This window comes from Chamaea fasciata, unplaced genomic scaffold, assembly GCF_029207755.1.
Source record: "Chamaea fasciata isolate MVZ Bird 193981 ecotype frontalis unplaced genomic scaffold, bChaFas1.0.hap1 SCAF_3, whole genome shotgun sequence".
NCBI lineage: Eukaryota > Metazoa > Chordata > Aves > Passeriformes > Sylviidae > Chamaea > Chamaea fasciata.
In genome coordinates, this window is record NW_027094088.1 from 70,938,308 (window position 1) to 70,961,196 (window position 22,889).

General features: G+C 40.9%; 1 protein-coding gene across 4 annotated transcripts in view; it reads right to left on the reverse strand.

The window, feature by feature from the left end:
• Positions 1 to 2,840: 2,840 nt before the first annotated feature.
• The window catches only part of LIN28B (lin-28 homolog B), an 85,567-nt gene continuing 65,518 nt past the window's right edge, over positions 2,841 to 22,889 (reverse strand). For all 4 annotated transcript variants that reach the window (XM_066180511.1, XM_066180514.1, XM_066180513.1 and 1 more), the window contains exon 4: positions 2,841 to 4,415. In XM_066180511.1, the coding sequence (XP_066036608.1) occupies positions 4,040 to 4,415 (376 nt within the window). In that variant the 3' untranslated portion in view covers positions 2,841 to 4,039. The remainder of the gene's footprint in view (positions 4,416 to 22,889) is intronic.

Genomic DNA, 22,889 nt, shown 5'->3' on the forward strand with positions numbered 1-22,889 from the left:
TTGATGCATTTAACAAGGCTCTGCTTGTTTCTAAAACAATACTCAAATCTCATTAAGATTTCTAGGAAATTAAAATCAGTGCATCTGCACATGTAGATATCTTCCCAATTACTTTTATATCTAGCACAGGGGAATACATATATATTTTTTATGATAAACATTTCTTACAGATAAATTAATTAAATTAAATTTAAGACTCGATGCGATTTCCCATGTTCTTTTATAATTCTTCTTACAAAGAATGGTACAAGATCTATAAGCACTTCTTTAAAATGGAGTTCTATTAACAAAACTAAGTTAGCAGGAACCAAGCAGGAACTCCAGGATAACACTGGTGCAGAATAAAATGGCTGAAAAAGGTGGCCTGCGACGGGAAGAGGTAGGATCTAAATGTGGTGTTTGGCACTCTCTGACAGCTGGCTAAAGGCAAAATTTTGCAAATGGTATTACAATGCCAGATCTACCATTAACTGCAGCAAAAATTTATTTGGTTCTTCCTCCAAATACAAGTCTTTCTCATGGCCTATCTTTTGTAGCGTGTAATTAAATATCGTGAACTCTCCTTGGGGAAGAGTAAAAAGTATCTCACAACAACCCTTACAATTAAATCACATTGAGTATTCCAGGGTGGGGGAAGGAAAGGGAGAGAGATTCTTGCTTCAGGTTTAACCTTATCTCCACTATTGTTAGGAGAAAAATACATCTGTCTGAGGAGATATTTGAACTATTTCTACTCAAATGAGTTTTATTGTGGAGTGCCCTGGCAAGGACAGGCTGGTGAATAGGGGGAAATCTAGCCTGAGTGAATGCTGCCAAATATTAATTTTGTCCTTAGACATGAAGGAAGAATCCCAAACTCAATATGTGTCTCCTCCTTTAAAAGGTTCTCTGCTTATTTGGAGCAGCCAACGAAAGGAGTATTACTAGATTTTTTTCCTACTGCAGCCCAGTGCTAAGTAGTCCCCTGCAGCAGCTTATGCTGCTATACATTTGACTTAGGCATGTACATTTTTTTCTCTTCTGGAGCTGTATTTATTCTTGTGAACAGTGCCCATAATCCTTTGGACAGAAAAATAAAAACTTTCGAAGAAATGTTTGGAAAGGTCTCATAATTTCAAACGGATGACTCATCTTAAACAAGTATTTATCATAATGTCTGCAGTGGTGAACTAACAGTTACCTATTTAGTACAGATAAGAAGTATGTACCATAGATCAACAGCCACCTTTAAGGCCACAGCAGCACAAAGGTGTGTTCATGCAGTAGATATGAGGTAGCCTTTTGCTGTAAACAGAATAATAATTTTATTGTCACCTATGTAAACAAAGTGGGCTTGAAGCTTTTGTGTTTTTATTCTTCTCCCTCTACCCCCATCCCCCATCCCTCCCCTCCTAGAAAAGCTAAGCACCAGTAACTCCGACTGGAAGTCAGTGGGAGCTGTGGTTGCCCAGCATCTCTGAAAACTCAGACCCTGTGAATGTAAAGACACAAATGCTCACATAAACAACCAGTACAGAATACCACTTCATCATTTCACAGGAACTTATAATACAAAACGCTGAGATCTGATTATCAGAAACGTAGGTCTACGTCAACTCAGAGGTAGTTACTAATATCAGTACATAATACTTATATGGAGATAAAAAGGCCTAAGACTATTTGGTTTGTTCTGAGTAAGCAGGTCTGTAGACTATTCTGTAAAGAAAAAACCTTACATGGTATATTCCCTGAGCAAAGTTCTTTGTCCTGAGTATGTTTTGTAACAGTGATAACATTCTAATATATAAAAATAAAACCTTAAGCTTTCAACAATAAGATAGGGTTTGGTATGTGCTCTTAGCAGTTCAGTCTGACTTTGGTGCACACAGTGATTTCAAACAGCACCAATAAAAATCCACATGTTGAAAACATCTCCGTATCTCAGCTCTGAACTTCTTATGTATAACAGGGAATGACCAGTTTTCAAATCCACAGTTGCCCATTTCTATAAGGAACTTTGGTTTAAATTTTCAAAGTGACCTAAGTTTTGCATCTTTGCTGTTTAACCTGGTTTTTACATCGACTAGAAGGTTAAACAACGCCACTTTGATTTGTCTACATAATTTAAATAAGTTTACTATCCTTACGTAAGGCAAGGACGTTCTCTATAGATATATCACATTCAATATCGTCAAAGGTAAGCTTTGCATTAGCACACTGAGAACTTCAGTACAAACCTTGAGATTCTTGCAAACACTGGCAAAGAATTCACAGAAAATAATTCTCTCGAAATTTTGCCCTTCACTAAGGAGTTTGATGACTACCTGTTCACTGAAGCAGCAGCAGCAGCACCAGTAAATGTCTCATCTGGCAGGACAAGTGGGAAGGGGAAGGCCATGCAGGGAGCCAGCAGCATACCTGTTGTAACCACCAGCTGCAAAAAAGTTACCACGGTAAGACTTTGGCTCGCTGCAGCCTTTCATGCAGGCTGTTTCTCTAGTTTGATTATCCGAGCTTAAACCTACCCGACACTTTCAAGCTTTAACAGCCTGTGTTTATTGCCAATGTTAAGGATTATACAGGTTTCTCTAATTAACTTACATCCACAATGGGATTTGTCAGACTACGTTATCTTACGTATGACTTGGTAATTCAAAAGTTACAAATGGAAAGTGACTTGAAGTTTTGATAGGCTCCAACTCTATTAACCCCGAGCAAGGCCTGCAGCCCAGGGAGTCTCACTCTGAGGCCACCAATCTTTCTCCTCTTTCACACAGAAGTGTGTGGTCCTAGGGCACTGTGGACCAAGGCTGGTCAGCTGCAGCCCCCAATTCACAAGAAGTAGATGATGCCCAGGGCTTCTAGCAAATTTGCAGGTCCCTTCACTCAGGCTGGTCTGCACCCATGCTGTATCATCATCTAGGGAGGCTGGCTGAGCAACCCCAAGTACCCATCAACCTTTAGTCTTAAGAAGCTATTTAGCCCAGGATCTCATTAGCTTTGCATTTTGTTTTCTTTAAAATTCAAACAGACAACAACAATAAAAATTCCTATGGAGTTCTCTCCATGGTATTTCAACAGGAAATAAGGGGGAAGACCCTTCAAATTGAGGGACACTACTTGGGACCAAAAGAAACTGCTGCTGCTGCGGCTACTACTGCCACCAAGGTACCCTAAATGTTCACAGTATACAAATGGCTAACCAGGATGGCATCCTGACACCACTCAAAAGGGTCTGTTTGGTAACAACTTATACATTCTCCCCTACACAACAGACATCTAAATTACAGTTACAATCATATTAATTTAACAAAACGTTTTGAGAAACCATCACAGAAATTACACATTCATTGTCTTTTCTGGAGCTTTAAACTCCTCACCAACAAAGGGTGGTGGCAATGAGAGTTGTCTTGAGTCATGAAACTGCCCTGCACTGGCATGGGGAGGGGTTTTGATACTTAGTGGAGATGAAAAAGGAAGTAACTCAAATTGATGGGACGGGGGGGATGTCTTAGCATCTTTAGTACCATTATGGCAGCTTTAAAATATGGAAGTATCCTTTGGTTCACAAGAGAAGTAACAGTCTTGATGTCAGTTCTTTGTGTGGTTTATCAGGTTTGGTTTGTTTCTAAATAAAATTTCAGAAAATTGGGTTTTCTTGTTTGCTTTTTGAACACGTTTGGAAATGGGTTCTAGGAATGAGTTCAGGAATATTCGGTACTGTGACTTCTGCTTCACATTTATGTCTGGTGGGATTTGGAGAATGGTCTGATGGAAAAAAATATATTTATAGATATGTACACATACACACGCACATGCACACTCATACATACACACAGAAGGTAAAACGTAATGCACCCTGCTCAAATGTATTTCGTTTGGAGTGATTTGTCTATCAAAGAAAAACAAAACAAAACAAAACAAAACAAAAAAACATTCACAGTTCCTCAACAGTAGTTAAAATTCCAGGTCAGCTACTGATAATGAATTATTTCCCCTGTACTTGCATGAGGTAGACATCCCAAGAGGGTAAAGAAAACGGAACATTATGACAAACGCATTAAGTTTTTTTCCTTTTCTGAACAGAAGGCCCCTTTCTGTTCGGTTCTTCAGGCGACGCAGACAACTTACTCGACGAAGCTTCCTGTGGTGACCTGCCTGAGCGCTCCGCGATCTCCGCCCTGCCTTCCTGAGAGTACGATGGAGACGAGAAGCCGTGCGTTCCTCCCCCTTCTCTCAGGAAGGCAGATGTGGAAGGCTGTGGTTCGGCTTCGTGTCTTCCCTGAGAACTAGTGGGCTGCTGCTGCTGCGAGACAGTTTTATGGGGGCAGTTAGCCACCATGTGCATGATGCTCTGACAGTAATGGCACTTCTTTGGCTGCGGAGGTAGACTACATTCTTTCGCGTGGTGGTCCAGGCCACCACAGTTGTAGCATCTAAAACCAAACAGAGACAGAAGATGGAGTTATGCAACGCAGCGTCCCACGGGAAGGTTTCCTCCGGGTCCGGCCCCACTAGAGGGCACCAGATCTCCAGCCATCCCCGCCCGGGGTCCCCGCTCGCCCGGCACTCGCGTCCCGCTGTCCCAGCGCCTGCCGCGCCGCGCCGAGCGGGGATGGATGCTCCGGCTCGGCCGCTCCCGCAGCCACGTCCCGAGGGACGCGGTGCTTGCAGCCAGGGAAACACAAGCCCACACAAGCCCGAGGAGGGACGCGGTGCCCCGCCACGAGCCAGGACTGGCTCTGTCCCAGGGCCCGGCGCTTCGGCTCCTCTGGCTCAGCCCAGGCACGGCGGGCCAAGGCTCCGGGCCAAACCCTCACAAGGGGGACACAGCATTTAGGGGTTCGATTCAAAATAAACTCAGCAGAGCCCTAGGAAGAGTCAGGAAGCTGTGTTTGTTTGTTTCCTCTCAAAACTCCAAACTCAGGGGCGCATGGTTGTGACCCGGATGCCACTTCCCATGGGATGCGCTGCCGGGAGCCCAGGGGGTGCAGAGGGCTCCCTGCAGCCGCATGGACAGGGCTTCTCCCACCCTTCTCAGAAATGGCTGAAGCCCACAAAACCTCTTCTATTAACCTTGTTAGCCAGGGGAGTCCTGAAGAGCTCTGCAGCAATTCCTTACTGAATCCTTTGTAATACACCCCAGGAACACCAGTTATTGGATTACATTATTCTAACATACGATACAAAGAAATAATTACACGCCCTTGGCATGGTGACCTTATGTGCACCACTGAGTCTTCTATTTTGGCTGCTTTTGTATGGTTTCTGTTTCTTTGTTTTATAAAACCTGCACTGAATGCACAGACATTTCATTTATAATAACCTAATGTTACTAGAAAGAACTAAACCGTTTTTGTTGTTGGTTTCTTTTTTTTTTTTCTTTCTTTCCCTTAACCACCAACTAATTAAAAAAATACATTTCCCAAATACTCAGGTATGTGGAGTCAACTTAAGGATTAAAAAATAGACTGTAACTATAACTATGTACAAAATACTGCGAAGTGTTCTGGATCAAGTCCACATAAAGGTATTTTACTTTTCAGATTCCTGGAAAGTAACAAAGCACCATTTGACTGTTTTACCTAGCATTCAGTAGTCCCTACTAGTTTATACAATATCAAGAAGTTTAGTCCATGCAAAGCTTACATACAGCCGGAGTCTCACCTACTGAATTTGCTTTACCTTGCAAAGAAATGCTATTAATGAAGCCTGTGTAATTTTTAAAAAATATTGCAAATATCAACATCTGTAATTCCACTCTGAGAAACAATCCCTGGCACCTCCCACTTCACATCTCTTTATCACTAGTAGCAAGATACCAACCATATCTTTGTTTCCACAGACAAATGGAAAAATAGCACAAGTTGGTCGTGGCATGCTGCATGTCATCATATCCTACCAGACTGACCAATAATTTAAAGAAGGTAAACAATGAACAGAACTTCATTATCCTTTCAGAAATTACTGTGATTTATTGTTGTATCTTCCCTAAAAATGATTAAGAAGAAACCAAGTCCAGCACAATGAAATCTGCACTTCTACAACAACTGCAATAACATATTTTAGGTGAACTGGTTCAATTTTGATGTCACCACTGCATTGAAGTTTGATGTGATTTTTCAGTGGAATTTGAAGGCTATGTTTACACTACTCTATCTGCATATACTACAGACTAACCCATGAAGAGACACACAGTCTAACAAAGCTTCCCTTGAATCACAAAGAAAATAATATCTACCAGCCCCATTATCACTTAGTATTGATTTCCCTAGCACAGGAAGGGAAATTACATACTAAGTACGTTGTAAAATCCAAACATCCTGATCTAAGACCAAAACATCAAGCTTTTTTTTCTCCTATAGTTAAAAAATAATTTTCAAGTTATTAAACAGTATTCCTCTGACTACTTTTTGCCAAATCACTGCACATATTTTCAAGTTAGTGACCCCCACTTGACAGTATGTTCAACATTCAGTCTTCCTAACTGGCATTCAGCTGTGTTTCTACCACAAGCTTTCTAAACAGCTTCCGGAAAAAGTACTAGGGGAGTAAGCCCTGCAATTAGAGAAATGAAACAACAGCAACAAGTAAAAGTTTTTAAGTGTTTTGCTTTCTCCCCTTCCAATAAATACATCTAAGAATTCACAGATGTGGTACTGATTGTAATTTCGGTTATATTAGAGAATGATGTTTATTATTACCTTTGTCAGCAGTTTCTAGCATTGTACTTGTTCCGGGGAAAAATGCATTATAACACAATATACCATATGAGTGTGCAGACATTCTGGAACTTGTGGGTTTTATCTTAATTCAGAATATGGAACTTTCTGGTTGTGACTGCATCAGCACATTTCTTTTCTCCCTTAATATCACATCTGTTTGGAATAGTTAAAAAAAGGAGAAAGTTTGAAAACAGGGTAAAGGGCCTCAGTGGCAGGCTAGGCAGTAGCCATGGACAAATCAATTTGATCAGTCACTATGGTATATGCTCTGTGTTAGCCAATTCCGTGCACCGTTTCACCTCACCAATCGGCAAAGAACCTGCTGTCAGGGCCCCTGCTTCCACTCTAGCAGCCTCTGTCACCCTTTGCATATATACTCAATCAATACATCCTATTTGCAAAATACTGTAATTCCTTGCATTTATTTAAATTGCCACTGAACTGTCACTGTAAAAGAACAACTCTATCAGAAGCAGTTGTGATTAAACTCTGATTTGGCTTTTTGGGGACGTTTTTTGTTACCAATCAATTCAAGCATCTGGGTAAAGTGTCACACTAGAATATGTATGTACCAGCAGGGGTGTGTATGGACTTACAGAGGAGGGTGGTATTTATTCAATTTTGTAGCTATTTATTCATTCCTTGTCTATCACCAGGAGAACAGATCACACCTTGCTCTGAAACACCTTCCTTTTCCAAGGGATTTATCCCCAAATGGAAGTGGTCAGCCACCTCAGAGCTCACAAAAGATGCATGGCATGTCCCCAGGCATTAAGGTATAGCATTAACTCTTTTGTCCTCAGTGCTTCAGCCCTTTGCTCCTCTCTGCTGCCTGTACTTATGTTTCACATCATGAAAGCTGACAGCACCATGTGTACATGGGAGCTTACACATTCACATCTCTAAGTACTTACATACACAGAACAACACACAACAAGCTGACTCCTGCCATGAAATCCAACCAATCCTGACTCCTGCCATGAAAACTGACCAATTCTCATTTAACTTTCCTCTCTGGAACTCTAGATTAGTGCAACCATAGCAAGTATCCCTTCACTTCTGAAGCACGGCAGAAAGAACGTGTGATAGCTTAAATACAAGTTTATATGTAAAGTCTATCATGAGACGAATAAAACACAAAAAGCCCTTAAAAGTGCAATTATAACAGAATCAGCCCTTACAAAGAACAAAAGTAAGAAGGATTTGTTAAAATAGGATTGTCTTTCTCACAGTAGGCTTCCATGATTTGCTAGCTAGCTTCAGGCTCAACAACATAAAGAGACGGCAATTATCCTAACGGGAAATCCTTTCTTCTCTACAGCACTGACAGCAAGGTGAATCGGGGTGATTTTTTTACATTAAAAAAGATGAACATCTTAATGGAAGAACAGCTTGAGGAACTTGTCTAGAGTTATATTTCAATACTCTCAAAAAAACTGTAACATTAATACCTACTAATAAAGAAAGAAGAGGGCATATAGCAAGGTTAAGAAAACCTCCTAGATTATCCTTCACTACAGATTTGTGATTGCATAGAAGTATACATATTAAAGGAAACACGAAGAAGCAGAAGTATACAGATTCCAACATATACTATGCTGCACAAATTGCCAGAAGCTGATTGAAATTGATTGGAAGTACTCAGTTTCATAACCAAATAATACCATCTAGTCTTTAGCTTTTTTCCTTTGTTCCAGCGATCAAATACTCCTACTCAGGAAGCACACCCCAGCCCTAAACTTTTTAAAACAACAATGCCCTTGCCTTACAAATACGTTTTCCACAGTAACAACTCAGATGGGTTAAGCAGCACTAAGTAGAGTAAACACAACTGCTTGCTTCTTTGAGCTGTTTTATAATACAATTTAGATGATAATCCAATACATATGACAAGTAGAGAATAATATGTGTAACCCCAGACTGTTATCTGTTGAGAGAAAAAAAACAGTAAAATTACCCTAATGACTTACTCGGAGGAGGGGGAGCAGGGAATAAGGGGTTAACATCTAACAGGGATAGGAAGGGGAGGGAAGGAGGTACAGTCAAAGGAAGACTAAAATAATTCACCAGGATATACCCCATACCAATTCCTCTTTTGTTCTTCCTTTCTGAATGCTATCAGTCACCAAAAAGAAAAAAAAAAATTCTTGGCTAACAATACTCCATCTTGCAATGTTAATGTCTTGAAAAACCCGTATGGAATTCTAGCAGCGTGTGCACGTGAGATGCTGTTACAACGCATTGAATCTAACTGTGCAGTTAAAACATAAAGGAAATGTTTAAAATCATACCTAAATGTGCTGTCCTTTTCAGCCATTACTTTCACAACATACCTAAAGAAAGGCAAATGGAACAGGCAGCAGATCACTTCAACTATTCTGTTTTGTAAAAGGCTGTAAAGGGAAGTTAAACCATCCATGATCTAACAAAAAAATGGGTCTTAGACATAACCAAGATTTTTCACTGTTTAAGGCTTCAGTGACTTGTCTTGAAAATAAGGCCATGAAAAACTGCAAAGGGTTGCTTCTCACTACCTGGATGTGACACTTACAAAAGCTCAGGGTGGAGTGTGCTTGCTCAGGCACCACCTGGGACAAGTGAGAAAGACCTCCAACACTTCAGCAGGGCTGAATGGATCTTTTGGACTATCAAGAATCTGCTAATTTCAAGTTGTTTTTGTTGCAGCTTCACAAGCCATGTTGGATGGGGCTCTGAGAAACCTGGTCTAGTGGAAAGTGTCCCTGCCCATGACAGGGAATGTTGGAACTGGATGGTCTTTAAGGTTCCGTTCAACCCAAGGCATTTTGATGAGCTAACAAGACACACAGAAGATGAGTGGAATGTACACTCTGCTCATGCCCTCTGACAGGGAAATGGACGGGATGTTTCTGCTCACACGTGCATTGCTCGGGTTTACACCATTCTGGTTATCAACCTTTTAATTCTTAAGCTGTAGCTGAATGCAGGAGAGAATACAGGTAACTATGAAAACACTCTAAAAAGGTAACAGAATTCAAAGTAGTGAATACCGAAATACTACTGAAATAATAAGTAAGTTCAAGAGAAATTATCTTGTTAAATAAACTAGAGAAAGGAATATTTACTATCTTCATCAGAGCATTTACGGCTTGTCCATCAAGCAGGCTTACAATGAGGCAGAAAACCTCACTAGCACCCTCATTTGCCAATCCATGGAAAAAAATCAGTTTAATTTTAAAACTGTAAGTATTTTTAATCGAGAATGTTGTAAAACAGCATATTATCAATGCAGAAAATGGCACACTGGTGCCACATTTAGGTTTGTGTTGTTCCTGTGAGTATTTGCTACCATGAACTCCTCGTTCATGCAAAACACTGTGCAGAGGCGACATGCTGGGGAAGTTAATTGCAGACTGGCATTCTTCACTGAAATCCAGTTAGAAAATTTCCTGTGCTTTACTAGCTTTTTGAGATACATAACAGAAATATAACTCAAAAGAAAAAAAAACTTCTTAAAGAAAAAAAGGACGAAATACAACAAAAATGCTCACCCATCTATATGTCCTTTGAATGCTACAACTCATAATGTACCAGAGATCTAAGACTTTCAATTTTGTGAGAAAAACAAGGTCCCTCCATTTTTTTAAGCTTGCCTTCTTTCATTTTACAGATAGCCCCAGCACGCTGACACAAGCCCACACTGTCTGCGAGGCTTCCAATAACACAGGACGGAATATTGATGATGTTTACTCTTGTTACAAATAAATAAATAAAAATGCTCTGTTGTAAACTCATCAGATCGACTAGTTTTCTGTGGTTAGTTCTAAATCAATCTATTTCCCCCAGTGTATCACAGAAGTAATATCAATAGGTTACGGTCTTTTGTTGCTCGGGTTTCCCCTCCCCCTTCCCCCAACAAAGAAGCTGACAAACAACGTGGGGCATTTGCCTGATAAATCAGGCCTGTCAGGATAGAATTTAGCTTAAGTTCATGAGGAAATAAAATTGTTTACAATCTGCTAATACAATTTTACTGGAAGGTGATGGGTTGTTTTTCGGGGTTTTTTTTGTTGGTTTTTTTTTTTTTTTTTTTTTTTTTTTACAACCAAGAACAACAATGAAACAGAAAGGTGGTGCAAAATGCACAAATTGCAGCTTTTTCTCCACAAAAATGGAAAGGACTACAGAGACAGCAGATCTTAAAAAATTACTTCAACGACATCAATTCAATTCTTCCTTTCCATGAAACCTTATCTCTCCTCCCTTTACAGGTATGGAGGAAAATTATTTTTCACACAATCACACAAAGATCCTTAGGAAATGCATGCTCATGGAGGAATGATTTGGATGCATTTCCATTTATTACAACAAAAGAGTTTTCTTTATATTAAGAGCTAAAATGTATTGAAATAACAATTTACGAAGTGAAGTATTTTTTCTAAATAACATGAAAGATGGTTTTGCTCCTATAGTATCAATATAGCATGGAAAGAATGCTATATATATTTTAATGGCTTCAATCCATCCAGATAAAGCAGATACAAAATCAGTGATGGTTTAAGGAAGTTATGTTTTAAACAGTCATATATCACACATTTCAAACATGAAATGTTACACCATGATTTCAAGTAAGTCTACTGCTGTTAATCTTTTTGCACTATGAAACCACACACGCAAACACTCTCAACCACAAATTTCCCTTGTAAACTTTAATTTCTGTGGGAATAATAAAAGAAACCAGTTTTTCAACAAGAACAGCTCTGTATGCAGTAATTTTTTAAAAAGCAAGTGTTCCACAGTCCATGCTGGTGAAAAGGCTGCCTGGGCTCTGCCCCGGGCACTGCTACTGGATGTACCCAGACCTGCAGCCCTCTGCCAGAGCCAGCTGGGCGGCGGCGCTGGGAGGGGGTGGCCGGAGCTGAGCAGACCCCGGTTGCCTATGTCTGAAAGCACTGCTCCGTGCCCCTGTTTACAGAAGCCTAGCTCGGTAACACTAGAAGCCTTTCACAGAGGTGGCTTGAGCCTCCTGGCCATGTGGATAAGGACGCACGCTGCATAAAACCGGCTCAACTCTTTCTGGGTCAGTGAGGTGCTGGTCATGAGCTAAGAGGCATGCCTGACCTTATCTGCCTCTCAGCAGAGCTGGTTCCAGGGTTTCCACATCCACTGATCAGTTAATCCACAGATGAGATAAAAAGGCAGTAGGTAACTGGGAATCAGTTGTTAAAAATTGCCTTTTCAATTTTGTTCCTTATTTCATCACTAACATTAGCAGCAAATACAACAAATACAGCAAATACAAGCGACGCCAACTCACAACAGCAGGAAACAGAAAATGGCATTCTGGCAGTAGGCTGGAGCACTGAAGCAAGCAGCAGTAGAGAAAGAGGAGGAAGAAGGTTGCTCTGGGAGTTCATAACCTATTCTTTCTCCCCAAATACCAGTTTAGAGTGGTATGATTTCAGGTACCCTCATATAAATCAGTGTAATGCACAAAGTTTCAGAAATATCCAGTTACAGGAGTACAGACTGACTTATATCCTAGCCTTGAAATGGGTTCTCCTATTACATACACTGAATAGATAACTTGCATGAATATAGACTTCACAAGTGTTAAGGATTGCAGGATTTAACCAGCAGCTCACATTTTCATTTCATTATTCAGAAACAAAGAGATGGTTACTGTCTGACACTTTCTATGAGGAGACCATCCAGCTATCTCTACAGGGGTTCTTTCCAGAGTTCATGGAACTGATAAAGTTCCATGAAACACATGGAGGGCTACCTATCCCAAATGTGGAACAAAGGGAATCAACCATGGTGCTTGGTTTTGCTTGAAATAGCACCTGTATGTTCATACATTCAATACCCACAAGAACGATTAAATAATTCAGATGCTCTATAGCCACACTTAAATGGTAAGGAAAATCTGCATCACTCTGATTGCACTGACTGAGAGAGGAAACAGTCACCTTATTAACTTTTCTGAACTCGCATCTAAAGATAGCTAAAATGAACTACCTTTATGTATTTATATTATTACTAAATGGCTGGGCTGAGCATTTTCTGCCACACATTTTTAAGAGGCTTTCAGTATCTTAAAGAAAAAAAAAATATTTTGCAATTTTTCACATTAAAATGCGGAAGCAACAGTAAAGCGTGAAAAGAGGATTTTGGCTGCAACAGGATTAAGCCTTATATGTTAAAGCTTTTAATTCCCACCTGAGGCAGGTATTCTTGTTGTCCCACACTGCCTGATCCCTGAGCATTAAGAGAGAAATAATGCCATTTTCTACTATTCTGCCCTATATCACCACGATGAGGATTTACTCTCATTGTTAATTTTCACTATTAATTGTGTACATAAGAATAAAAAGCATGTTTATGCATATAAAATTATTGTTAATTCAGAATTTGGTGTTTCCTTTTTCCTTGTTTGGCCTCAGGATGACAAATCTCACGCACATGTTTAATACTTATTTCTCTGAATCTGTTAATTCTGTGTACAGTTAAAAATAACGGAACATAAATAGTTTCCCTATATGTGGTAAACTAGATCACTTTATCCCTCTTGGCTGGGATTATGTAGATTAAGTGATATCACTGCAGTAAAATTATAACAATGAAGTTAATACAAGTTTTCTTAAATATTGCTAGTTCCCAGAAAGAGAGCATCTTAATGGTCTTAGTTCTGATCTCAGTCACAAGGGTGTAGATCCAAAGCAATTTTGATGACTTCACTGAGCTTATTTTCTGTTATCTTTAGGAACACAGAAAATTTCCCACTGTTTATGAATTCTGAAAAGTCGCCCTGCAGTAGCCAAGGCTGGTTGCAGAGGTCAGGTTGATACAAGCTGTGAGGCCACGGGGCAATGTAGGCTGAAGCTCCTTCATTCCACCTGTAAATCTGTGTTTCCTGGTTGATGTAACAGTTGAAAGCAGAACACAGCATAAATCACAAAGTTTAAAAAAGAAAACCGAAGAATTATGGCAAGAGTAGAGGAGTGATGTATCTTCTGGGCATTTTTCAGCCTTTCAGCTCAAGAAAGACAGAATGATTTCAAAATTAAGGATGTTTATAGGCCAAGGATCAGTTTTTCTGGCAGGACCAATGAACTCCAAATGAGGAGATTTGATAAAACAGGAGCCCTACACTTAAATAAATGTTTGAAAGCAAAGAACAATTCAGATAAGAGCACTCCAGTTGTGATCATGGCAGGGGAAGAACTGATTACAAGCTGGACATCGAGTAAACCTGCCACAGGAAAACACAATGGATATGCTCACTGAACACAAAACAACCAGCTTCCTGTAGTTTCGATCAGAAATTCATACTCAAGCCACAACCTCAATTATGGAAGCCCTGAATTTACAATTTTGAAAGCAGTCACAAACCAGAGGAATGATTAATGCCAGCATCATGTCTGCGTCTTAACAATTCATTTATACTCTGAACCAAACAGCCCTCCAGTTACCCAGCAGCACTCACTGTGCAAGGCAGGAACACTGTACCTTGAGAGTGGAAGTGCATGGAGGCCGAAAGGGCAACATATTTTAATGCAAGCCCAGAAGTTGCTAGTGATGAATCAGACCACTGGTTGGAGTGGAAGAAGGCATGTGTGTCTCTGCAGCCACTTAGTGAAGCGTGCACAGGCCAGCAAGGTACTGAATTGGGAAACTGTTACAAGGGGATTCAAGTTCTTCCAACTTGGAAGGAAAATCCTGACTTGCAGTAAAATAAAGGATTACTCAGTTATGCTGGTAGCCCGTCTGCTCTCCTCAGATCCCAGGCTCTGGGGCACATTAGAAGACACAGAAAGGTGCCTGAGACATAGTGCAGGGGCTAGGAATGGAATATATAACATGTCAAATCCATAGGACATCATTAGCCCTGACTGAAACTCAGTTTCTTCCTGCTTTAATGATTATTTACCATCCTGCTACAAGGTTATGGAGACAATTCTTACTATTCATTGAGCAGTTAATTAGTCTAGTGACAGATCTTCTGCAGGAATAATTGAGAGTATCCTTCTGCCACAAGACCTTAAAAAATCACAGCTGGGGCAGCAGATTCGAACTCACAGCTAGATAGCAAACTGAATTTATTCTTTTTTTCATCCTGGATAAACACTCAATGCTAGAGGAAGGAGGGAGTTCACTGGCAGGCAGTGTGAAGGAGCACACTTCTCAGCATCAGGCTGGAGCAGGGCCCCTCCCATCCAGTCAATGTCCTCCACTGGCAGTGTCCTTTCTCACAGTTGCCCCAGAGGGGTGGCACATGGATGCCACAGTCCTTAGTGCATGCAGTAACAAAGTGTACTGGGTGTTGGTGTTGGATATCTGTATCACTGCATCATTGTAAAAACCAAACCACCAATCTTAGGAGCTGCTTTTGGAGGAACTCACCACCCTCTGCACCTGATGGAATCCCAGAGCCTCCATCACTGCCTGTCCTCGTCAGGCACAGTCCCCCCCTTATCTTATGCTGCTTCCATCACTGGGTGTAATGCTCTGACCTTGGTTTCTCAGAGAGTGAAGATGAGAAACCCAGGTGTCTTACCTACCATCTACTAATCCTCCTTCAAAAGGCTGAAAAACCATCTGAAGATTACAGCAACCTCCTGATGGGGGGAAGATTTGCCTCCAAACCTGCCTTTCACACTGGGGGAGGTACGTGGTGAACTCGAGGACCTTTAGAGTAGGTTAGAAATGTGTTCACTGGCGTGGGCCATACAAGTGAAGAGAACTCAGAAGCCAACCTGGTAATTCTTGAGGGACTCCGCTGTAAAAGCTAGAGCACAGAGTTGCTGCTGTCTAGTAAAAAACCCAGCTGACACAAGACACAGACAGCAAGTTAAATTTGGCATTTGAGTCTCTTGGCAGCACCTAAACATCAAATCTAGGAACCAAATGCCTTCTGGAAATAGTCACACCTGAAAAGTGTTAGCCATAGAAGACAAGAGACAGGACCTTTAGAAATCTGTCACGTCCTACAATATTCCTGACTTCAGAGGTAAGCAAGGTCCTCATAGCTCAGAAGATCTGAGCCTGCGCCCCTCAGGATTATATCTGGTACACCAAGGAAAGTTATGGTACAACAAAGTACAACCAATATGGTGATCAGGCCACAAATTCACTGAACTAGCACAGGAATCAAGTTCATCCTGAACAATGCATAAAATACCTGATTCTGAAACAGCTATTTCACCACTGTCCAACTATTATCATAAAAAGTCATAGACAAGTTGTGAAAAGTAATTTCAACGACATCAGAAACCTTACACAGAAAATGAGGGCTATCATGAGCTTAACTGGACTTCACATAAATGCTGAAATCCCTTCCACAAGTCTTTTACATTCCCTGTCGGCAGGCAGCACAGATTTGAGAACCAGATGAAGAAAGCACACACTTTCTAAATGATGAAAAAATCTGAACTAGAGTGTCTTCAATAAATTACTGTGCTTAGATTTCATTCCAGTTTCCTGCAAAGCTTTGCACAGTGAGTGCCACAGCTGCTTGCAGTCTTGGCAGCATCAGGAACAGTTCCCAGGGTGCCCTCTGTTTTCATACTCAGTGCTGCAAAACAAGCCAGCAGCATTGTGCTGTGCCAGGCAGAATGCAGGGAGTGTCAGGGATGCTCCTCCAATGCTGCAAACCATCCAGAACCATCAGCAAGTGACCTGGACTCCAGCTCAACTGTTTTGCATTGCATTCACAGCTTTTCCTTGGGTAATGTAAAAATAAGTGGAAGATAATTACTGAGTAAACAGCCCCCTTTCCAAGAAGAATGCTTCCAAAGGCATTTGATCTGCTCTCAAAAACACCTAAGGATGATCCCTGTGATGAATCCATGCAGTCACTAAAATGCTAGCCAATTCTCAAAGGAAAAATTTTCAGTTAATTCACTTAGGGTGAATTTTTTTTTCCAATTTGTAGCATTTATTCAGCTTGCTTCATATCACACCTCCAGTTTTGAGACAAAATCATAAATCATTGCATTGGCACAACTGTGGGTGTGATAAACACTGTCAGGAGGTGGGAGGGAGTAGATTAAGCAATGAAATTCCCATTGTCCTCAAACGATCTTGCAGAGGAACTACAATGTGGAACGGGTACACTGGCTGGGATTTACCCCTGGTCACAGCACACACGTGGCTTTCACACAAATCTATACTGTATTTCTATCTGGATTCAGGAATTTGTCAATGTCATAGTATTCCATCTGATCCCCACCAGTAGGTGTGTGTATGTGAAGAGTGGAAGAAAGAATCACACACTCCACATCCAGGCAGAAGATGCAGATGTTCAACTTAGCCTTCTGTGGCTGTGGCTGAATTTCCTTTCAGTTAGAGACAATGAGCTGGAAAAGAACTTAACTGACAAAAAGTAGCTGAGCTGTGTGCTTTGAGTTAAATACACTCTAAATATAGTGCACAGAGATGCACAATATCCCTCCTCTAAGGAAAAAGGTTTTTACACCATTCTTTTACATATTCCTCATAAAACAATCACCCCTACTTCAGGCTAACTAATGCTTTTTTTTTATGAACTGTCCCTCCACTCACACAGAGCATAGCTGGGGCATTTCCCACTTCATGCTCATGCAAGTTGCAGCTGGACATATGCTTTTACTGGCAGCTGGACTATTTTCCTTCTGCCCCTTCACAGGTTCTGCCTTGCTGTGTTATTCTTTCTTCATTTTCCTACCACTGCGATGCTTCGTGTGGAAGCACTGCACCTGTCATGGCTCAGCAAGAATAGTTCTCTATTTTCCTTTTGAGGCTATTGTTAAGGTAGGGCTTGAGTCAAAAGCTGCTGCTCATGGACAGACCAGCAGCTAAAAAGGGAGAGGAGAAGGGAATGTCAATGGTTTGTCACCAATTAGATGAGATGACTTCTCAGCTCAATTTATTTTGCCTGTAGTTACCTCAAATGTAGAGGGCAGGAAACCTTTGAGAGAAGCTTGGCAACTGACATACCTGTCAAATTTACAGTATTGCAAATTTGTAAAATTACTGCATTTTACAATAATCATGACTATGATTACTGGAGTGATGAATATAGTCAGAAATTCAAGAGTCATGTTGAAGGACATTCCTGTATTTGCAAGAGAGATGGAAAGGCAGGACGGAGGGGCCGTAAGGGTGGGCCAGGAAGCTGAACAACAGAGTAAGAAGAGGGATAAACAAGAAGAGGATCCTCCACACCAAGCCCCTTATTACAGGCATGGGAGGCCATCATCAAAGGCACTGTCTCACCTACTGGAAAAGCCTGAAGGCACAAAGCAACTGTTCAGCCCGGGTGAGGTTGATGCCAACTTTTCAGCAGCATGCTCAACAGGAAGTGTGTCCCATCACAGCAGTACTGCACAGCTCACCAAGGAGGACGCTCAGTATGGCATGAGCTAAAGACCCTCCTACATGAGAGTACTAACACTGCCAGGATAACTGCAAGTCAACGATGTCCACTAGTTTTATGGTATGCAAATTTAATTGTTCAACTTCAGGAGCAGTATTAAGTTCTGTTCCACTACTGAACTCACAATTCATGGTCAGAGGCAGCCAAGATGGCCAGGTTTCTTGTAGCGTGTTCATTTGTCATCCAGGGCAACACTCCATTCTGCAGAATGCTTTGAACACCTCTGCAGCAACAATAGATCTATCCTGGCTCTGTAAATTACCTTGCCTTTTTACCACAGATTTACCTGCACAAATGCTTGTCTTACAGATAAAACAGCTTTGAAATTAAATTATCAACTTCAATACTCTTTCAATTAACAACTGATTTTTATTCAAGAATGGGACACCACAGAGAACGCTTGGGTTCCCTTAAATATGTCAAAACTAAGACAAAGCACCTGATTTCTGCAAAATGCTGGGATAATTCCCATGTCTTATTACACTCAATGGCACAGAAGTTAACAGGCCAACATACCTGTTGACATACCATTGCCTCTCTAGAGGAAAAGTTTTTTAAAGGTTATTATGTTAACCATCTGCCACGGTTAAATATGCTATTATCTAAGTACTTTGGTGGCTCTGAAAGCAGAATGCTTTAAAACAGAATACACTTACATGTATCAATATTCCCTTTCAGATTCAAAGCGTATTGAAGTTTTGAGGTATTCATACCAGAAATGCTGGTGGCAACATTTCTAGGGCCTCTAATAATTTCTGCTGTTACTGAATCCAGCCTCTAATATTACCGTGCCTGTAAATTACTTGGAGTAAACAATATTTGATTGCAATTCTAGTTTGCTGACAGGATTTAAAAAAAAAAAAAAAAAAACTTAGGAAAAAAAAATCTGCACTTGGAAATAGTACTTAAAACCGACCTAAACGTCCCCACTCTGTATCTTTGAAAGAGCATCAATACCAAATGTGTTTACCACCACACATCTCAGGCAACTCTTGCCGCGTGTGTTTAGAGTGGTGCTCCCTTCGGTCTGGCTCCAAAGTTAAAGCATCTGAAGTGTAAATTGTGTGTGACACAGCCAAGGAAACCCACTTTACTTTAACCTTGTTAATGGCGAGCCAGATGGAACCGCTGAGGCCACCCATTGTTCGGGTTTGCATTTTTGTGTAATGCCATGGTGTAGGTCCATAGGGCCTCATGAATTCCCCTCCTCTGAATATATACTGTGCTGTTAAAGGCACTGAAAGGATCAAGCTCTGCTCTGAGAGCAGCTGGCTTTGTATTTTTTTAATGGTTGTTAGCAGCAGCAGCAGGTCCATTCTACTCCCCTATTCTTCCTCTGCCCTTCTTAAAATCCTGATCTGTCGGTTCTTGAGGGAAACCAAACCCTAACTCTGACCTATATAGCACATCATACATTACCTCAGGGTCATTACCCCAAATATTCATCAAAAGTCTCAGATTCTCCCTCCTTTGCAGCCTCAGACCCTGCCCCAGCAGTTCTTAATCAAGCAAGTAATCATCACTGACTTCATCAACAGTCAGGTTGTAATTTCTTTCCTACCAAACCCAGGTAACCCGTGACTGCATCATTTTTGTTAATGACCATTGCCTTCTGAAAATTTGGTCAAATTTCCCTGTCTTGACCTCTTTTGTGCCTTTAAGATGAAAAAGGAAGTAAGAGGAGTTTGAGCAAAGACAGCCCACAGCAGATGACTCAGCCTGAGAAATAAGGGGATGCTTGCAAATTGTTACATGCCAAGATCCGTTCGTACAGCATTTGTGATGTAGAAGATGATACCTCGCAGTGCCTGTGCAATGATGCAGAATTGTCAAACATTTGCTGATGAAAAGCTGCAACACATGACTTAACAGAGGTAATAGAAAACCCACAAGACTACAGCTGGCTGCCTAGTAGGCTTCCAGTTGCTGTGCAAGATAACATAATTTTGGGAGAGGGGAGTACTGTCCTCCCAGTCTACTCCAGCTGTGGTGCATGCTGTTCTGCACAGGGTGAGAAAAGCACAAAGCCATCTCTCCAGCCCTTCCTCCCCAATGGGCCTGCTGTCAGGAAAGCAAACTGCATCTCAGGAAAAGGAGGCAGCAGCCAGGAACTGCTGAATTGCACCACTGAGCACCAGACAATGTGTCTTCCTCTTTGCAGAGGACTTTGACAGTGCAGTTAGCACAACCTGTGAATGGCACTAGAGGGATGCTGCAAACAATTATCTGTTCTTGCAGAAGCTATGCAAAGGCTTTGGCAACACTGAGGCTGATCATGCTATTAAAAGAGTTGAGAAACTATGATCAATACTTCAGAGCACAGTCCCTGATCTGTTCAACGGCTTGCTTATGCACAACACTGGCAGAGTAAGGAAGGGAAGGAAATCCCACTACCTGATTCCGAGGTCAGTGGCTCACCTGGTATAGGAGACATGCTACTCATTGAAATATTGTACCCCTGCCATTCCCAGTTTGTGTGCCTTTAGGAAAGGGAGTCAGGAGGCACCTGAAGCTCAGTAGTGCTTAGCCTGCTCTAGGCATGAACTAGAGTAAAGAATCAAGGACCTGACCATTTACCTTCTTTCCCCAAATTGCTCTAGATGCTGTCAAAAGAGCTGCTTCCACTGTTCTAACAGGCTCCCCCAAAGCAGCAAAATTCCAGCCAAACTCTTTCTTGTAACCTGACACAAAAACTTTGGGGCAACCATGGCTGGCAGATAAAGGGGGAAGACCAATGCAACCCAGTGTTCCCCAGTGACCAAGGGCAACCACAGGAGACACACCAGCAGGAAAGGCAGGACATGACAACTTCTGCTTTCCCCCACAAATGTCAAGTTTAAATTCTGTCCTTTACCCCTTTATCTTTTACATAAATAGAGGGGTGCAACTTAGGAAAGCTATTCTTAACTTGAATATTTCTTTAATATGGTTGTCCTTAAGGGCCATCTATATGGTGGTGCTGGCATCAGTGGCAGATGCTGCACAAGGCACACAACTTTTATATTCACCACGTTGTTAAAACCATTTCTAATTCTAAAAAATAAATTACAGGGGAGCATGGGAGGTTCAAAACCAAGCAAAGCTCAGTAAACTATTTTTCACCCATTTCAGAGTTCATGTATTGGACTTTCTTTTAACTAATAATTCTCCTTTGCATATTGTGACAGATGATTTTTGAAGTCCAGACTACATTTAGTACATTTCCATTGTCTAAGAAAATGATCTAGTTAACAGAATACAAATACTAGATAAATAATAAAAATAAGGCATAATTTGGAACTGATAAACTAGCATTGCACTTGATCCACTTCTTCTAATTTCCCATCTTCTCTATTAGCAGGATGCAAAGCTGTCATAAATATTTTGGGATTGGACAGGACTGATTGCCATTGCCTGCAGTTCTTATGTCCTTTTTTTCATGAGCATTCTTTAGGCCTAAGTCCATATCTCAAAGCAAAAGCTGTTAATAACCCTGGACTGATGTGACGCTCAGTACTTTAGCACCCTAGGATGGAGATTATGTGCCCCCCTTGATTTCAGCGTGTTAAGCTTCCTTGAAGCTTTGTTTCTTTCAGAGGCAGCTGTCTGCATTTCCATACCTTACCCTGCCTCTTGCCACCAGAGCTTAAATCACATGCCTATCAGTTAGAAAAAATAGCCGCAAAATTATTATTCCTATGAAGTCTTGCATAATTAATTAGTTTGGCTGGTAACTTTTTTCTGTTGATGATGATGATAAGAAGAAAACTATGAGCTGTCTTATAGAAAGGGAAGTGATCAATAAATCAGGACTTTAGCTGCCAGTACTACATTCTTTGTACAAAAGGAACTTTGAATAACATTAGTATCACCCTAGAGCTTTACCATAAATTAATTTGTTTTTAAATGAACTGGTTGCTTGTTTGGGGTTTTTTTAAGATACGTTCAACTTTCTTAGTAACTGAGGGTGATTGAAAGATGCACAATAATGCTAGTTTACTATCTCAACATTGCAAAATAGCATTTTATAACTTATTTTTACACTTGAGCAGCATTTATGAATCCTTTGAAAACTCACTGATTCCTAGCAAAGACTAGGAAAATATGCATATCTGGAAACACCAGGGAGTATATATTTCTTTTTTTTTTTTTTGGAAGCTTGGATAACACAACATTGAGTGAACTGTAGACGGAGTTTCACAAATTTACTGACACTTTCAGCATTACAGTACTACTAACTTTAAGTGCTGATTCTATATAATCCTCCCCATTTGGTGAGAAAACTTCCTTTGAAGATCTGTCATTAAGAAACCTGAAACATTAACTTCTTCTGTATGACATACAAACACTCTGTAATTGGTGCATGTGGTAAAATCAGACGGAAAGAATATGGTTTCTGGCACTGTATGTGAAATTCATGTTATTTTTTTCCTTGTTATGAAGAAGGCAGGCTATAATTTTAGGAAATTTAAGTTTCCAAGTGGAACTCTGAAACTGTAACACCCTTCAGATAATATGATCAATGTGAAATAGCAGAACCCTACAACAGGAAATGCTAGTTTTAGTACACATCTCCAATTGTCTTCACATTGTTCACAGCACTTCAAACTAATGCAACAGAAGAAGAAAAAAATTAAACAGATTGTTTAGTGGAAGCTGGCAGGGAAGGAAGAGCCGTGATGACACCACACGCTGACTCCTCGAAGCCTACTGCTTGCATTTAGCAAGCTGAGTAGCTGCTCGAGGAGCAGCTGCTGAAAGGCAGGAAGGGAACTGAGAAATGACCACGGCATACGTCCTAGGATGCC